The sequence below is a fragment of the Mus pahari genome, chromosome 8 (assembly GCF_900095145.1).
Source record: "Mus pahari chromosome 8, PAHARI_EIJ_v1.1, whole genome shotgun sequence".
Classification (NCBI taxonomy): domain Eukaryota; kingdom Metazoa; phylum Chordata; class Mammalia; order Rodentia; family Muridae; genus Mus; species Mus pahari.
Window position 1 is genome coordinate 43,113,716 of NC_034597.1, and position 16,687 is coordinate 43,130,402.

At 48.8% G+C, this 16,687-nt stretch overlaps 2 protein-coding genes across 5 annotated transcripts; one reads left to right on the top strand and one right to left on the bottom strand.

Annotated features, from left to right (window-relative positions):
• The first annotated feature begins 4,495 nt into the window (after positions 1-4,495).
• Tppp2 (tubulin polymerization promoting protein family member 2) lies at positions 4,496-6,793 on the top strand. Its single transcript, XM_021204101.1, has 4 exons — positions 4,496-4,563; positions 4,777-5,029; positions 5,415-5,568; positions 6,520-6,793. Exons 2-4 carry the CDS (start codon positions 4,857-4,859, stop codon positions 6,703-6,705), a joined length of 513 nt encoding a protein of 170 aa, XP_021059760.1. The 5' UTR covers positions 4,496-4,563; positions 4,777-4,856; the 3' UTR covers positions 6,706-6,793.
• A 776-nt stretch (positions 6,794-7,569) lies between these two features.
• Positions 7,570-15,771, bottom strand: Rnase13 (ribonuclease A family member 13 (inactive)). Of its 4 annotated transcripts, XM_029541795.1 has the most exons (7): positions 15,614-15,771; positions 15,080-15,145; positions 10,191-10,344; positions 9,693-9,873; positions 9,391-9,496; positions 9,056-9,202; positions 7,570-8,817 (listed from the first exon to the last, which is right to left on the bottom strand). In XM_029541795.1, exon 7 carries the CDS (start codon positions 8,810-8,812, stop codon positions 8,351-8,353), a length of 462 nt encoding a protein of 153 aa, XP_029397655.1. In that variant the 5' UTR covers positions 8,813-8,817; positions 9,056-9,202; positions 9,391-9,496; positions 9,693-9,873; positions 10,191-10,344; positions 15,080-15,145; positions 15,614-15,771; the 3' UTR covers positions 7,570-8,350. The 4 variants fall into 4 exon arrangements, with proteins under 4 accessions (XP_029397655.1, XP_029397654.1, XP_029397653.1 ...); XM_029541794.1 differs by having other exon boundaries at positions 9,693-9,870; positions 15,080-15,771; XM_029541793.1 differs by having other exon boundaries at positions 9,717-9,873; positions 15,080-15,771.
• Between the last annotated feature and the right edge of the window lie 916 nt (positions 15,772-16,687).

Below are 16,687 nucleotides of genomic sequence, written 5' to 3' on the forward strand. Positions count from 1 at the left end.
GGGTAGAGGAGGGGCTGGGGACCCCCAAGGGCTCTGACTCCTGTGTAAACAGGCGCGGAGGCGGAGCTAACTCCGCAAGGGTGGAGTAAAGGGTTTGAGGAGGACTGGATGTCCTGGGCTGAGACCCAAGAGACCCTGTGGCTGAGGCGCTAACCCCTCCTAGTCCAACCCCGAAAAGGAGGGCGAGGTCAGCTCTGAAAAGCCGAGTGGCAGTGCCCTGCTGCCGATGCCTCCTGAGCTGCGGTCTCCTGGGCCCGACCCTCGGTGCCTGGTGGGTTTACCATCCTATCTTAGACTTCCCCAAGATTCACATCTCAGACACGTCCTCCCTGTGCTCTTTAAAGAAAGCTTGCTGAAGTGGAACGGTTGATGGGTTGTGGGGATTGGAAGTTGTGTTAAGCAACCAGATTGTATTTCCCCACATGCCCTCGTTCTCGCACCCCTGCTCCCAGAATCAACCCTGCCCCATCCCCCTTCAGCCTAATTCCAGACTTGCCATTTAGGGGGCTGGGCGCCAGGCCAGTTGAAAACAATGTCCAATGGAACCGGAGCTGCCAACTGCAACACCAGAGCAGACCGCTCCCCCCAAGACCCCCAGATTGCCCTCCCCCTGCCTGGGAACTACCCTCACCACCCACAACCCCCCTCCCCAAGGAACATCAATGCCCCTTTCATCCCCACTTGGCAGGTCTGTTGGAAAAGAGGAGAGGCCAAGAGGGAGGAGGAAGAGACCTGGGTAGGCTCAAACCCGGCTTTAAAAAGGAAAGAAAGAAAGAAAAAACCACCTAGACCTAAAGAGCTTCCTATATCCCCCAAACAGAACCCCAAATTTTCCTCTGTTCTTTTCTCCTGCTCCCTTCATAAGAATTGCCCTAGAAACTGGCATAGAAACCTGGCGTCCTAGCTTCCTGCCTAGCCCCTGGGTGCAGGTTTAACACTCTCCTGAACGAGAAGTATGCTGGACTTAAGAACAGAGCTACATATGAGTAAGATTAAAAAAAAAAAAAAAAAAAAAAAAAAAGCTCTCAACAGCCCCTGTGGCTGGTTGAAAGCAGGAGAACCCGGACTGAGCACTTCAGCCTGCAGGCTTCATGTGTCTAAAGTAGACACACTTAGAGAGGGGGAGGGAGAGATTGGAAGGTTCCAGCATCTAAATCCGTCTCTGGGTCAGGATGACTCAGGGGGAACCTGATAAGGGACAGACACAGGGGCTTGGGGAAGTGGGAAATTTCCACTGAGATCTGTTTACTTCCTAGACCTATGGGCTCTCTAGGCAGCTCCTGAGGACACATACACACACGCACACACGCACACGCACACGCGCACACACACACACACACACACACACACACACACAAACTGCCTCTGTCTCATTGTTCTTCACTGGACAGGTTCAAGACTGACCTGAGTATGCCAACACGGACATTATCTAACCTACTTTCTCTGGGTCAAAAGCAGGTTCGAACTATGCTTTTAGCTAAGTGACAGCTTCAAGCACCTTCAGTGTACAAACCACTGGATGGATGAAATTCAAAGAAGGTTTGGGTCAGTTTTGTGATCCAGGGATTGAAGAAGCATATAAAGATAGAAAAGGCCAGGGAAAATAATCTATAAGATCAGTGTATAGAGAACACGTCTTGTAGCGGGCTCCACCGCTCTCCAGTGAAGAGTTTTTCACTTCCCGGGATGGTTTTAGTAACCCCTGAGGAAGAAAGCACAAATTGGAAATTCAGAAATACTTAAAAGAAATGTTTAGGGTACTCTAGCCATCATAGATGCATTTGCAAAACACATTATTTAGCATTCACACTCAATCTTGTTTTAACTGAAAGACTTCAGGGCCCCTAGCAATACTTCTAAAGCCCCACCCCCGGAGGCTAGAGAGCCACATGTTTCTGTAATTCAGAGCAAAGGAGTTTTGTTTCTAGGGTAAAACCGCCCAGATGAGAAGTGGAATATGTGAGTAGGAGAGAAGGGGTGTTTCATCAGAGAGCAGACGAGAAAGTGTAAACAGAAATGCAAGGGCTCCTTAGAAGAGTTGAAGAGTGGGAAGTATGTATGACACCCCCCCCCAATCTGTACCATTGTCTCTAACTATACAGATGTGGAAACTAAAACCCAGGAACATTAATGGCTTGCCCATGGCCCCCAGATGATCACACACTAGGGTGTGAATCCCCAACAGATCCATTCCCTTCCAGCATCCATTCTCTTTCCACCAGGTAACCTTCTGAATGTACAACTGGTATGCCATTAGGGCCCCAGCTAAGAGCAATGTTAGTGAGAGGCAGTGACACTTGGTGAGACAGACTGGGTCCAAGTTGTGTCCTTGAATGCTAGGCAAAAAGATTTGGCAGTAAGAACCATAGATTATACTTTTATTTTTGAAAAGATGTTTTATTTTTATTTATGTGCCTAAGTGTGAGAGCAATGCTCATGATGGCCAGAGACATCAGCTCTCTCTGGACCTAAAGTCACTGGCAGCTGTTAGCCGCCCAGTGTAAGTACTAGGAGTCAAACCCAGGTCCTCTGCAAGAGCATTACATATTCTTAATCACAGAGCCATCTCTCCAGTTCCAACTATTCTTGAGTCATAGCATAGTCATTCTGTGAGACAGGGTATCAGGTATTCCTTAAACTGGCCATGTATCTAAGGCTGACTTTGAACTTCTCACTGTAGTTAGGTACTATAGGCTGTTCTCCAGCAGGAATAGTGGATAGAAAGTCTTGATTGGGGAGTGTTACACTAATGGAGGAAGGGTAACTGAGCTGGTCTGTGGAATAGAAAGGAGGAAAGAACTGAACCTAGAAAAACGGAAGAGCCCTCACCTCAGATAATCGTAGAAAGATGAAGTACAAAAGACTTGGGCCTGGAGAGAGGCTTAGTGGTTAGAAAGCCTAACTGCTCTTCCAGAGGACCTGGGGTTCCATTCCCAGCACCCACGTGGCAGTTCTCTACTGTAACTCTGGTCCCAGGGGATCTGGTGCTTTCTTGACACTTTTCTTCTGGTCTCCATGAACACCAGACCCACACATGATGCACAGACATGGATGCCAGCAACACACCTGCACACATTAAAATAAATAAATCAGATAAAGACTTGAATAGATGCTAGAATAGGAATGGAAAAGGTTGTGTTTTGTTTTGTTTTGTTTTGTTTTGTTTTGTTTTGTTTTGTTTTGTTTTGTTTTGTTTGAGACAGGATTCCTCTGTAGCCCTGGCTGTCCTGAAACACAAGTCTATAGACCAGGCTGGCCTTGAGATATATGTGCCTCTGCCTCCCAAGTGCTGAGAGTTAAAGGTGTGCCCCACCACCACCCAGCAGGAATGAATTCATAAAATTACAAACTGCTTATAGGAATAAGGAGCTGATTACATAGCTAAGACTAGAAAGCAACCAGTCTCTGATGTGGGATCCCTGAAGCTCATCTCTCTTAGAGGGCTTTTGTACAGAAAGAAACCATTAAGGGACCTTTAGGGCTTCTCACAATCGTCTCCCGGGGATTTTCAGAGTTTGAGACTTACTCTAACACGTTTCACTCTACCTTACATGGATCTGTTAAACTCCAGGTCCTCTGCTTTTTCCCTCTTGAGTCAACAGTAGAAGTTCTTTTAAATTCCCTGCTGTGGTTGGTTTTCCTCAGCCAGAGGGATTCTCTGTCTGGTGGTCCGTACACCTGGGCTGGGAGATCAGACAGGAGGACAGTGTCCAACTCAAGCCAGCTTGTTCTCCTCAACCCCAAACACTTCAGTGGTTGGGTATCCCCAAAATGTACATGCTAAAATTCTCCCTCCCAACATGGCAGTACTAAGAAATGGATTTGGGGGAGTCACGGTGAAGTATTGTGAGGGTAAAAAGATGAGATTTCGGGGGGCTGGTGAGATGGCTCAGTGGGTAAGAGCACCCAACTGCTCTTCTGAAGGTCCAGAGTTCAAATCCCAGCAACCACATGGTGGCTCAAAACCATCTGTAACAAGATCTTACGCCCTCTTCTGGAGTGTCTGAAGACAGCTACAGTGTACTTACATATAATAAATAAATAAATCTTTAAAAAAATATATATATATAAAAAAAGATGAGATTTCAGGAATGAGATGTATAGGCCAAGGGAACTCGACCATGCAAGGGCCTAGTGAGACTAGAAGATTGGTAAACGGGGATGAAGTGATTGGGGTGGTGGTGGGGTGTTGATCATCTGAAGGTGCCACCAGACTGGCAGCTTACTCAACTCAAAACTCATGTCTTGCTATCCATGATTCCACAATCTTTACACAGCTTGAAGTTCTTGCTAATTTCAATGCCGTGGCTGGACCACTCCCCAAAGACGAGAAATTGGTGGGTCTCTGCTTCTGATGCTGGAAGGGAAGACAATAGAGAGGCCAAGCCAGAGCCAGAAGTGATGTCATGTAACACTGTGACATCACAGTATTTCTTTTTTTTTTTTTTTGCTTTCTTCACCCAATTTTGTCTCTCTGTGGCCACGCCTTCTCCCCAGTCATCTGACTCCCACATAGCTGCACACACTTGTATACAAAGGCACAGACACCAGCTGGGCTCCCAGGTATATGAAAGTGGCCAGTCAGGGGGATTCCTGATGCATAGGAGTTTAAGCTTGACACAGTGCTGGAAGGGAAGGCTCATGTTATAGGTGCAGTGGTGGGTGAAAAGGTGGGGGGACAGGAGAGTGACAGGGAAGAAAGCAATTGTCCCTGGTGCTGCTGTAGTTTACAGTGCTCCTTGCCCTTCCATCATCTCATCCTCCCTCACTCCCCAGCCCCATTCTCTACTGCCCCTTCCCCCTCCCCTCTCCCCTCTCCCCACACCTCCTTCCTTCCCCTCCCCCAGCAATTGACCATGGCCTCAGAAGCAGAAAGAACATTCCATCGATTCGCTGTCTTTGGAGAATCATCCAGCAGCGGCAATGAAATTACCAACAAGAACTTCTCCAAACTCTGTAAAGACTGTGGTATCATGGATGGCAAAGCAGTGACCTCCACAGATGTGGACATTGTGTTCAGCAAAGTGAAGTAAGGGGCCAGAGGTGGCGGCTGAAGCGAAAAGACCACAGGGTGTTTGTTTTGTTTTGTTGAGACAGTTTCTCTGTGTAGCCTTGTCTATCCTGAAACTCTGTAGACCAGGCTGACCTAGAACTCACAGAGATCCACCAGCCTCTGTCTCCTGAGTACAGGCACTAAAGGCTTGCACCACCAGCCTGGCACTGCCTGGAATAGTTCTAAAGATGGGAGATTTATAAGGAGCATCTGGCAGGTGCTGGGAACTGTCCCAGTCCCTATTCTCAACATTCATTGGCAGGATAAAATAGGCCATTCCCGACTAAGAAAAAGGTAGATAGATGTTGGGAGGTGATGACTTCACACTCCACAGTTACTGGATTTCTGTCTGACTGGCCAGGGCCAAAAATGCCAGAACCATCAACTTTCACCAGTTTCAAGAGGCAATGAAGGAGCTGGGCCAAAAGCGCTTCAAGGGGAAGAACCCAGATGAGGCTTTGCAAGAAGTTTTTAAGCTCATGGAAGGAAAGGATCCTGCCACCACCGGTGTCACTGTGAGTAATGCTCTTACTCTTGTCTGATCTTTTCCTTCCTCCTTTCCTTCCTTCCTTCCTTCCTTCCTTCCTTCCTTCCTTCCTTCCTTCCTGTCTGTCTTTCTAGCTAGCCGGCCCTTAGTCTGTTAGACTGGCCTGGAACTGGTTGTGTGACCCGGGCTGGTTTTGAACTGAATGTCTTCGTACTTCTGTCTCCCAAGTGCTGGGGTTCCAGGTGTATGCCACCACACTGACCTCAGTGATAACATTCCTCTCAAGCCCAGAACCCTACTTCTTCCCTAGACTCTTCTGCTCTAGTCCCCTCTCTGCTTCTATGCCCCAAATCTTGTTGGCAGTGTAACCCAGGAGTCAGGGTGGATAGCCTGTGGTACACTGCCTGTACTGGAAGACTTTAGAGCCCTTGGAGTTGTTCCAGAGGTAAGAGATCTGTGGCCTGGAGAGAGACATTTGCTCCCAGTGCGGTTGGAGCACCCAGCTACATCCTTAGCCATAGAATAACTGTCTCAGTAGTAGCATTTAGACTCGTTCTCAAGTCTCGTGGTCTAGACACCTCAGCCTTCTGTGGCTTTAGACACTAACATTGGAGGACTTGATGCCTGCTTCCCCAGTCCTCTTCCTACAGGTATTAAGGTTTAATCTCAGACCTCCTGCCTCTCAACCCTCTCCTTCCTAAACTGTAGAAACGGTGCTCTCAACTCCGCACACTGAGGGAGAGGCTTGGGACTGAAGCCCTCTGCCAGTATCCTGATCAGAATGATCTCTCTGGATATGGAAAAATGCACCACGCTTTCCCACAGCTGTGTCTGGGCCTCAGGAAACAGCACCGTGCCAGAGGCAGAACAAGCGCTCTCAGCATGTGTTCTAAGGCTCTAAGACCATATGTGAAGGAGGGTGGTGAGGGCCCCACCCCCCCGGGAAAGGAGGGCTTCAAACTCACCCTCTGGCTTGCAGAAAGCTACGACGGTGGGTGGAGTAGACCGGCTGACAGACACCAGTAAGTACACCGGAACTCACAAGGAGCGCTTTGATGAGAGTGGTAAGGGTAAAGGTATGGAAGGTCGGGAAGAGACTACTGACAACTCAGGCTACGTGAGTGGCTACAAGGGGGCTGGCACCTATGACAAGAAAAACCAGTAGAGAAGAGCCATCTTCGCCCGCTAGTTTCCTGACCCCGTGTCTTTAACACCAGGAAATCTAGGAAATAATAAGCAATGTGTGTGCAGCATCGAGCCAGCTCCATCTCATGAGTATGAGGAACAGACTGGCCCACAGGTAGAGAAAGGGAGAGAAGAGAACGTCCAAAGAGCCAGGGTTTTCAGGCCTGGACCCTTTGCCCTGCTAACCCTCATGCATACCAACCATAGGGTAGTCCTGAAACCAGGACTGGAGAATACAATTGGAGATAAGAGTTAAATCAGATGCTGAAGAAGAAATATTTACTTACTGTGTTCACACGGGAGTACCTCCTTCCCTTCTACCCCTCCCCCAAAAGGGAGCCACAGTTCTTGATTTGACATGCCATGACCCAGATAATCATTTATGATCTTGAGTGAATGTGTCTCCCAACTTCCTCATCTGTTAGAATCCAAGTTTTGTTGGGAGATGAATAGAAGCCAGGAAGGAAAGCCTGACACACCACAAATCACAAATGTACTTTCAGGCTAGGGGAAAGATAGAATCTTTCCAGTCGCTTGCTTTTTGAGACAAGCGTTTCACTGGGCAGTCCTGGCTGGCCTGGAGCACTAGATCAGGCTAGCCTTGAACCAGAGATCTGCCTGCCTCTGCCTTTTGGGCACTGCCATTAAAATCTTTCACCCGCCCCACCTCCACCCTCATGCCCACAGAACAGAAGACCTTTCCGACTGCTAAGATGGTCAGATCACCAGGACACCCAAAGCAGGGAAGGGAATTCAATCATAATTGAATTTGAATGTGTTTTTTTAAACTTTTTATTTTGAAATGAGTACAGATTCACAAGAAGTCAGTCTAGAAAGGGGTTCATGCACCTCCTGCCCAGTTTCCCCCAGTGGTTTTTATACCTTACATGACTGGGGCTGGGACTGCCTCTTCCCCTGCCACCTGAGTGAAACAGAGATGGGGGGGGGGGGTCAGAGAGACTGAGGGACCTTGGGAAGGACAGGAAAGATCATTTGAGATTGTGATGGGCCAAGGTGAGAGAGATGGAGGACAGCGGCTGGAAACAGGCAGACAGCATGGCTAATGGTGGTTGGGAGGGTCCGGGGAAAACAGCACTAGGCTCCATGGTGGGAGGAGGTGGGGAGGATGGGTTACATGAAGGGAAAGGGGAAACCACAGATTAGTACAGGCTGGAGAGGAGGGGGGGTGAGGGGAAGGGAGGCAAAAGGGCCTGAGGTTCTAATTGCAGGAATTGGAAGGGAACTTGGGGTTGCTGGAGGTGTGGTGGGGGTGGAGGACTGACTGACACTAAAAACAGGCCTAGGGAGAGATACTGGAGCTGGGTGCCTGTTGCCATGGTGTGATCTGGGGCCTGGGCCTCCCTCCAGGAGTCGGGATCTGGCCCAGCAGATCCACGAGCACTGCCAGCTGGACACAGTCTGCTTCTTGGGTGGGTTTCACTGTCGCTGGGAGAGGAAGGCTCATGGTGGGGGCGATGAGAAGGCGAAAGAGCCTGAAGGAGGGCGGGGCTCTGCTTCCGGTGTCAGGAGGAAGACTCGCAAGCCGACTCAGAGTTTGGGAACCGGCCTTGGTGTGGCATGTAGAGGGGCCTGTAGTAGGTGGGACTGGTTTAGGAACTAAGTCCCTAGTAGAGACCAATGATACCTATCGGCTCAGCGTCATGCTTGCGGGAGCAGAGCAAGTATAGCCTCTGGTTCGTTAGAGTGCTGTTGTAGCTACAGCTGGTTGGTGCCTGTTTACGGGCCAGGGTGCAGATGGTGATGGGGAAGGAGTTCTGAGTGAGGGTGCAGTACTCGTTGTAGTTTTCGCAGAAGCTCTCGCTGTATTTGCAGAACTTCTGGATGTCTTCCAAGGGGGCATGGACCACATAGTGGATCTTAGGGCAGTACCAGTCCTGCAGTTTGCCTCTCACGTAGGCCATGAGGCCGTTACAGTATCCGTGGAAACCCTTTGGGTAGTTAACCATGGGGTAGTCAACATGTAAGGTTCGGAAGTTCTTGATGGCCGTCTGAATTGTGATGCCTGTCACCAGAGTTGTCCGGAAGACGAGCGGGAGGACGAGGAGCCAGGCCACATCTGGTGCCATGCCTTCTGCTGGCAGGGTTAAAGTAATTAGAGGCACATTGGGCTAACGAGACTGCCCACCCTCCCCCAGAGTCTCCAGTATTCTCCAGCTTCCCCTACGTGCCTCCCCTCACCTCTAAGAACTGCTCAGTACCTTACAGATTCTGTCACTCCAAAAAGGCAAAGCACTTGCTCAAGGTCACCCCTCAGAGCAGCCCTCTACAGCCAACCCTCCTCCTGTGGTTCACCACCGAGACTGGCTCACCCCGGCCTTGGGCTGTACGGCACAGATTCACAGGTCCGGCTGGTCCTTGGGGAAAAGGGGCTTCTGATTGCTCCCTGTTTCCTGGCACTCCTTATGGTAGCCACAGAAGGAGTGGAGTACAGGCTGCCTTGGTAGTCTCTGACAGCTCTGCAGGAAGAAACTTGACAGGAATGGGGAGTGGGAGGCAGGGATGTGTCTTGCCTAAGGCCACAGCCTAGAGGTGGGTTGAGTCTAAAAAGATTTCTGGATAAAGGCAGCCTGGGAGGAGGGAGTGCCCCTGGGTTTGAGGAGCACTGTGCTCTCTGGGTTAGGTGGGGAGGAAGAAAGAGAGATACCTTCCAGCCTGTGTGGGTATCCTCAGGACACTTAGATCCAACCTCCTGGCCAGAAATCCCAAAAAGCTTCTGGGGCCTTCTTTGATGTTTGCTCTATCTCGTGGTCCTGCTTTTAGCAAAGTGGGAGGAAAGAACCATTTTTTTTTTTTTTTAAATGAAGAACAAAGTGTTTACCTTTGATCGAGGGTTCACCCATGTCTCCTCCCACTTATAAGCCCCAGGGCTGTGCACATCAGCACCGCCCACCAAGGTGACAGGCTGAGAACAAAGAACCTCCAGGACTTCCCACAGTGCCCCCTCACCAGTGCCCAGCTGAGCATGCCAACACCTTGCACCCTTGACTGTCAGTTCAGAGCACTGTTAGGAATCTCTGCACGCTGCCTCTGTAGCCCCGACAAGCTGGTTCTGGCTCTTGAGAGAATGTGAACCACCTGGCCTGATGAGATTCTTGGTACCGGCTGGTGTGTGTGGTGGATTGTCCTGCTGAGGAAAGGGCTAAGTTACTCAGCTTTTTATCAAATATCTGGATCTTCATCAAAGTCAACACAAACAAGTTTCAAGGAACTCGCCAGCTCTAACCTTTGACCCGCACCCCGCACCTCCAGGCCTTTCAGCCTTGTCTCCCTGTGGGTATTCTCCACATTTACACAATTTGGGGATTTACTTGTGACAGGCTCTCACTGTGTATGCCAGGCTGGCCTCAAACAGCTTATCAGCCTGTCTTCGGCCTCCTGGGTGCTGAAAACAGCTATGTATCGCCCTGCCCATCCCCCGGGATGCTCTTAGGAGAACCTTTTCACCTTCAGCAGCAGAAGCAGGAGTCAGAAGCCAGACCCCCAGGTGCTCTGGGGTTCACAGTGGAGCTCACAGGAAGGAGGAGTTGGTCTCAGGAGACATTTGGTATTCTCTCTGTGGTCTCTCATTTGCAGCCTCCTCTGGACTGGTTCTTTCTGGCTACACAAACAAGAGCCCCAAATTAAATCTATTCTCCTCAAACTCAATTCTCTTGTGTCTTTGTCTTTATTTTCCTGGTGTTGTGCTAAAAAGCTTTGACAAGAGCAACTTGAAGAGCAAAGGGTTTATTCTGGTTCACATATCAAGGAGAGCAAATCAGGGTGGACAGGCCAAGGCAGCAGGATGCTGAAGCCTCTGGTGTCACATTGAACCTGCAGGCAGGAAGCAGATATAAATGAACACACGTTGCTGCTCAGCTCTTCTTCTCCAGCCATACAGTTCCGGGTCCCAGCCAGGAAACAGCGGCTGGGTTTTCCCACCTCCATTATTGCCATCAGGATCACGCCCCAAAGGTACGCACAGAATCTTATCTCCCAGGTGATTCTAGATTCTACTATGTTGACGTGAGCACTAACCATCATGGCTGTGTGCCTGCTTCCTCAGTTTTCTGTGATAGGCACCTCCATCTCCCTAACCATCAACCACAAGGCATGATGCTAAGAGTCAAGGCTTGAGTCTTGGCTTTCTATGGCATGCGCCATCACTGAGTTTTCCAAGCTTCTGCCTCATCGTAAAGATAGTACTTTATTCCTCATAGTGGTACTAGGACTCATTACCATGTAAATCACAAGCTTTTGCCCGTTGTCTAACAGGAGGTGACTACCCAGTATGCACCCAGTCCCTAAGTCATGCAGCCCTCAGAATCTTATTAAAATCTCTCCCCAAATCTGTCCCTCTCTTGCATCCATCTTTCCCAGCTCAGCCTCTCTCTTACCTGGACACCACACACTCAACTCTGCTAGGTCTCCGTTATCTTTCATTCAACTACCAAAAAGGAAATTAGTTCCCACAGGGCAGGAGAGATGGCTCAGAGGTTACAAGGACTGGTGGCTCTTCCAGAGGACTCAATTTAGTTGTCAGCACTCGCATGGTGGCTCACAACCACCTGTAACTCCAGTTCTAGGGGATCTGATACACTCTTCTGGACTCTGTGGGCACAAGGCATGCAGATGATATATATATATATATATATATGTACGTTCATGCCAGCAAATACTTGTCCACATTAAAAATAATAATAAAAAAAAGTTCCCCGTTTTGTTTAACCCTTTGAAACAGTTTCTTGTTTCTTACAATATATAATCCAGCCAACATGCCATAGGACATGAGACTGTCATGATCTTGCTCTTGTCTGGGTCTGTATCTACATTTCCACCCCTGACAGCTTTCTACCTTGTACTGCATCCCACACCATGCCCTCAGCTGTCTGTCCTGAGAAAGCTGCCGATGCTTCCCCTTGCCCTCTTGCCCTATCCATATCTAGTTTGTATGAGGACAGTCCTGAGGTCTCATTACCAAAGTCTCTGCTTAGAAGATCTGCCCTGAGGACTGTGCAAGTCAGACCAATGACGAATTCAGACCCACAGAGGCAAGTGGCTGTCCTTCAGCCCTGGCCTGGCTGATTGAATCTGTGCTTTGAGGACATCAGCCCACTAAGTCTAGGATGCCAGTTTCAGTCTTCCCTCTCGCCCCTAGTCCCTCCAGGCTACGGTTGGAGCTTCTTATGGCCCTTTCCATCCCACAGGTCACTCGAGCACTCTATAGCCCCTCCATCGCTTACCACTCACATGTGCACACAAGATTCCCAAACCTAAAGCAAATTAGAGAGGGAAGGGGTCTCTCACTGGCTCTGGTCTCATATTCTAGAAGATGATTCTAGTTATTAAATGGCATGCAGATGGGGAGCTGGCTACACCTTTCCTAGGTTCTACATTAATTCACTTGTCATCTTTAGAGCTGCATTTATTCCCTACGAAGACCCGATGACAAATCCACATCCCTGTGCCACCAATCCAGAGTCTCCTCTAAACTCAGCCTCTGTCTGAGATTCATCTCCACAAAGCTTCCAGTGATAATACGAGGACAGAATGTTTTAAAATATGTTTTAATTTATTCTTTGAAGATTTTGTTAGGGTTCAAGAATCACTGAAGAACGATATCCCAGACACAAATAGTGTGGAAAAGCAAAGAGTGTTTATTTAGCTGAGTTTTCTGCATGCAGGGTCTCCCCATCTGGGAATGGAGACCCCTGGTGGACTCGCAGGCTTGTATTGTCAGTTAGGGGAACTCTGGGGAGGGGTGAGTGCCTTTTACATTGATTGGTTAGTTCTATCTCTAGGGGTCTGACTGATTCTATAATTGGTTAGGGCTCTGGGGACTTCCTAGGGGGTCACTTACTCACTTTAGCTACCTATTCTTACTTTAGGCCAGATGACAAGGTGCCCTTGGATTGGCTGCCCGCAGCTGTGGTGGGCAGACCATGGGTTCCTGGATCCAGGTTCTCATTTCTGGGAAATGGAAACTGAGGTCTAGTCTCCAAACTGCCACTTTGCAACCTGTCATGGGTGTAGGGACAACTAGGAATGTGGGCACTCTACCAGGGACTACACCCCCGAAGAGAACCGACTCTCCCCCCAGCAACTGGCAATACCTCTTCAGTAAGGGGTGGGCAGTAAGGGTTGGGTCCTCAGAACTCTATACTCCGACCATGCTGGAAGTTGGGCTGACTTGCTTTTGTGGTGGCAACCATAGCTGCTGTGAGTTCCTGAGAGCAACAGGTCTGTCCCATGCAGAAGACTGTGTTTTACAGCAGTCCTGCCTGGCCTCTGGCTCTTGTAATATACCCATATTATAATATACCCATATTATAATATACCCTTATTATAATATACCCTTATTATAATATACCCATATTATAATATACCCTTATTATAATATACCATTATTATAACATACCCTTATTATAATATACCCTTATTATAATATACCCATATTATAATATACCCATATGATGTTCCCTGAACCTTCCAGGGAGGAGGCTGTGATATAGATGAGGGATGTAAGGCTAGCTTTTCACCTTCACTTATCCCTTGCACTTGGATGAGTTGAGAGTCTGTATTAACCATCATTCACTGCAAAGGGAAGATCTCTAATGAGATCTGTGAGTCACGTGAATTTTACTACAGGTATGAAGATGCATGTTTGGGAAGGTAGCTTATTCTGTCCATTTAGCAAAGGCAGTAGTAAGTTCTCCCCTACGGTCTATGACCTCGCCAGCCATGGGTTCTTGGTCAGGTTCACAGTACCAGACATGAGTTCCACCATCCTGTGGAGCAGGCCTTAAATACAATCAGAAAGCTGTTGACTATACCAGTAACATTCAGGTCATTGTTGCACCGATGGGCATAGCCTGCCAGCCTGTTCATTCTTGCCGCTCATAGGGTCCACAGCTGGGTAAGCCTGCTAATGATGTCTCTTCTCCCAGCAGGCTTTGTAGCACTTTCCAGCACTATAAGAGCTAGCCAATAGGAATAGCTCTTGCAGATCAGTAACAACTTGATTTCTCCACATCCTCTGATGCAAGCATGCCATGCCTTCAGCAACTAGGTCTAACCTCCAAGCTCTAGTGAGTAACTGGCAGCAGTGGCGATGCCCTGTATTGTTTGGAGGCTCCATCCCGCCGCCCCAGCCTCCTGAGTGCTAGATCTATACTGCACCACAATCCGTGCTTATGTATGTTCATAGCGTTCTGCTGTTTTGTGCAAGGTACAAAAGAAGTATTGCTGATGGATAAATCTAGTCTTCTGATGACTTACCGTCTAGTTATTATCATCATCATCATCATTATTGATCCTTTGAGACATCATCTCTCTGTTATGTAGCTCTGGCTGTACTGGAACTTGCTATGTAAACCAGGCTGGCCTCAAACTCACAGAAATCTACCTGCCTCTGCTCTGCCTCTGCCTCTGCCTCTGCCTCTGCCTCTGCCTCTGCCTCTGCCTCTGCCTCTGCCTCTGCCNCCTCTGCCTCTGCCTCTCTGCCTCTGCCTCTGCCTCTGCCTCTGCCTCTGCCTCTGCCTCTGCCTCTGCCTCCCTAGTGCTGGTATAAAAGGCAGGTGCCCCTGTGCCAGACATGATTTCTTTCTTTCTTTTTTAGGTTTATCTATAATTTGTTTAAATTATGTATAAGTGTGTGTGTGTATGCATGTAGGTATGTGCACATGTACACAAGTCCCCTTGGAGGCCAGAGGTTTAGGAGCCCCTGGAGCTAGAGTTATGGACAGTTGTTAGTTCTCTGATATGGGTGCTAAGAACTAAACTCTGGAAGAGTAGCAAGTGCTCTTAGCCACTAAGCCATCTCTAGCCCCTCATCCATCCCCAAAATCATATTTCTTGAAGGCAGAAAATAATATAGGAATGCAGAGATGAGAAAGATGTCATCTCTGCCAGTTAGAGATAGAGCTCAGTTGGTAGAAGACAAAGTCCGAGGCTTGATCCTGAGCAGTGGTTGTGGTGGGACACACCTGCAATCCCAGTCCTAGGGTGGCGGAAGCAGGAGAATCTACATAGCAAGTTCTCAGCCAGCCTGGGCACCCTGGGACCAGTCTCACTGGGCAGTCAGAAGTTAAGTGGCATGAAAAAATATGAAAATCATGTCTGCCTGTGGCTGAGACACTGAGTGGGGCAAAAGTCAGAGACAAAGTTAAAAGGTAGGTTTACCCGATGATGGTAGGCCTGAGTATGGGCTAAGGAACTTATTCTGGATATAAGTAAGGAGTGTGGTGCTGGGAAGGGTTTAGAGCACAGATCAACGTGGAAAGCCCCCGACCCTAAGACCAGGTCCCTCTCTCCTATGTCCTAGCTAGTCTAAAGGTCTGGGAGCCAAGGATTCTAACCTTTGGTCAGGGCTGCCTCCTCCAAACTCACAGCTGTTCCAGGAAAGGTCATGGGAATTCAAAGACCTGAAGAGAGTCCCACAGCTGATCCCAACTTCGCAGCGTTTCACTTTCTCCAAATATAAAAATAAGCCTATTACCCTTATTTATCCAAGATCTACATTAGGCTGACAGAACTTGGATCAGCTCTAGTCTGGAGGGAAACACTCTCCCATGGGCTTCCCATTGGTGCCTAGAGGCTGTGTGGAACTCCGGAAGAAAGGCTTGGCTCTGAAGGGTAGGCACCAATCCAGGCCTAGCCTCTCTCCCCACCCCCTTGCTCCCTCTCACTGAAGGCCGAAGAAGCAGCAGCTGTTGTGCTGTGGGGAACACAGGCAGGGATCCACCTGGCACTGGCAGAATTTTCACAACACCCACCCCAACTTTAACAACACACACACACACACACACACACACACACACACACGGACAGATGGACGGACGGACAGATGGACAGACAGAAGGACAGACAGCAGGGAAGAAAGTTGGACCAACAGCAATGACTAGTGATAGAGGAAACAAGGAAGCCAGAGCGCATGCTTTCCTTCACCAGCGCCGCAGTCTTCTGCTCTGAAGTCTTTCCTTCCCAAGGCTGTCTGTCCTCTTTCTCTCATTGTTTCCTCCTTTTGCCACTAGGACCATGGGTGCAAAGTGTCCGAATTGTTCTAGCAAGTGCAAACTGCAGCCAATCAGGCAGGTTGGACAGTTGAAGGCAATGCAATCCAATAGCAGAGGCAAAGGTTTCAACCTGAATTGCACAGATGTAGGTTGCAACTTTCCCGTTTCAGTTTTTGTGTACAAACCTGAAGCTCCACTTCTTTTCCCTTTGCCAGGAGAGACGGCAGAGCTTTGTTTATCTCATAGGCACACAGTAGGCAGGCAGCCTCTGAAAAGCCCAGAGTAGTAGAGTTAGGAGCAAATAGCTTAATAATGACAGGAAAACCACACCGCAGATCATGGCTTGGGAGCGGCACACTTTCGAATTGCTTGAAAGGATCCTAAGAATTTTAATGAGCTTACAACCCCCTGCCCCCTCCTCCCACCCTAACCTGTACTTCCAGGGACAAGACTGCACTGAGCTGATATGAATTTGGTCCACTGCCTACTTTAAAACATGGGTTCTGGGGCTGAGAAGATGGCTCAATATGTAAAGGCATTTGTCACTAAGCAAGGCAACCTGAGTTCAGTCCCTGACGCCCACACGACATGGCAGAATGACAATACAGACTGCAGCAGCTTGTTCTCTGACTACAGCACCTCCTCTACATCTCTTTCTCCTCATCCCCCTCTCTCCCTCTCTTTCCCCCTTCCCTCTTTTTCAATAAATAAATAAAATAAGCAGTCTACGTGTGTGTGTCTGTTTCTGTCTGTCTGTCTGTCTGTCTGTGTCTGTGCCTGTGAATCTACAGCAACTTGGTTGACTACTCCCTCCAGATGCTCTGACACCTTAACAAAGAAGAAATCAGTGTTCCTCAGGGCCAAACCTCTCCAGGGAAAACACCCCAGGAATGAGAGGCCTGCCTGTGTGAACTTGTCCCCAGTGCTGTTTTGCCATCTAGTGGCCTTGTC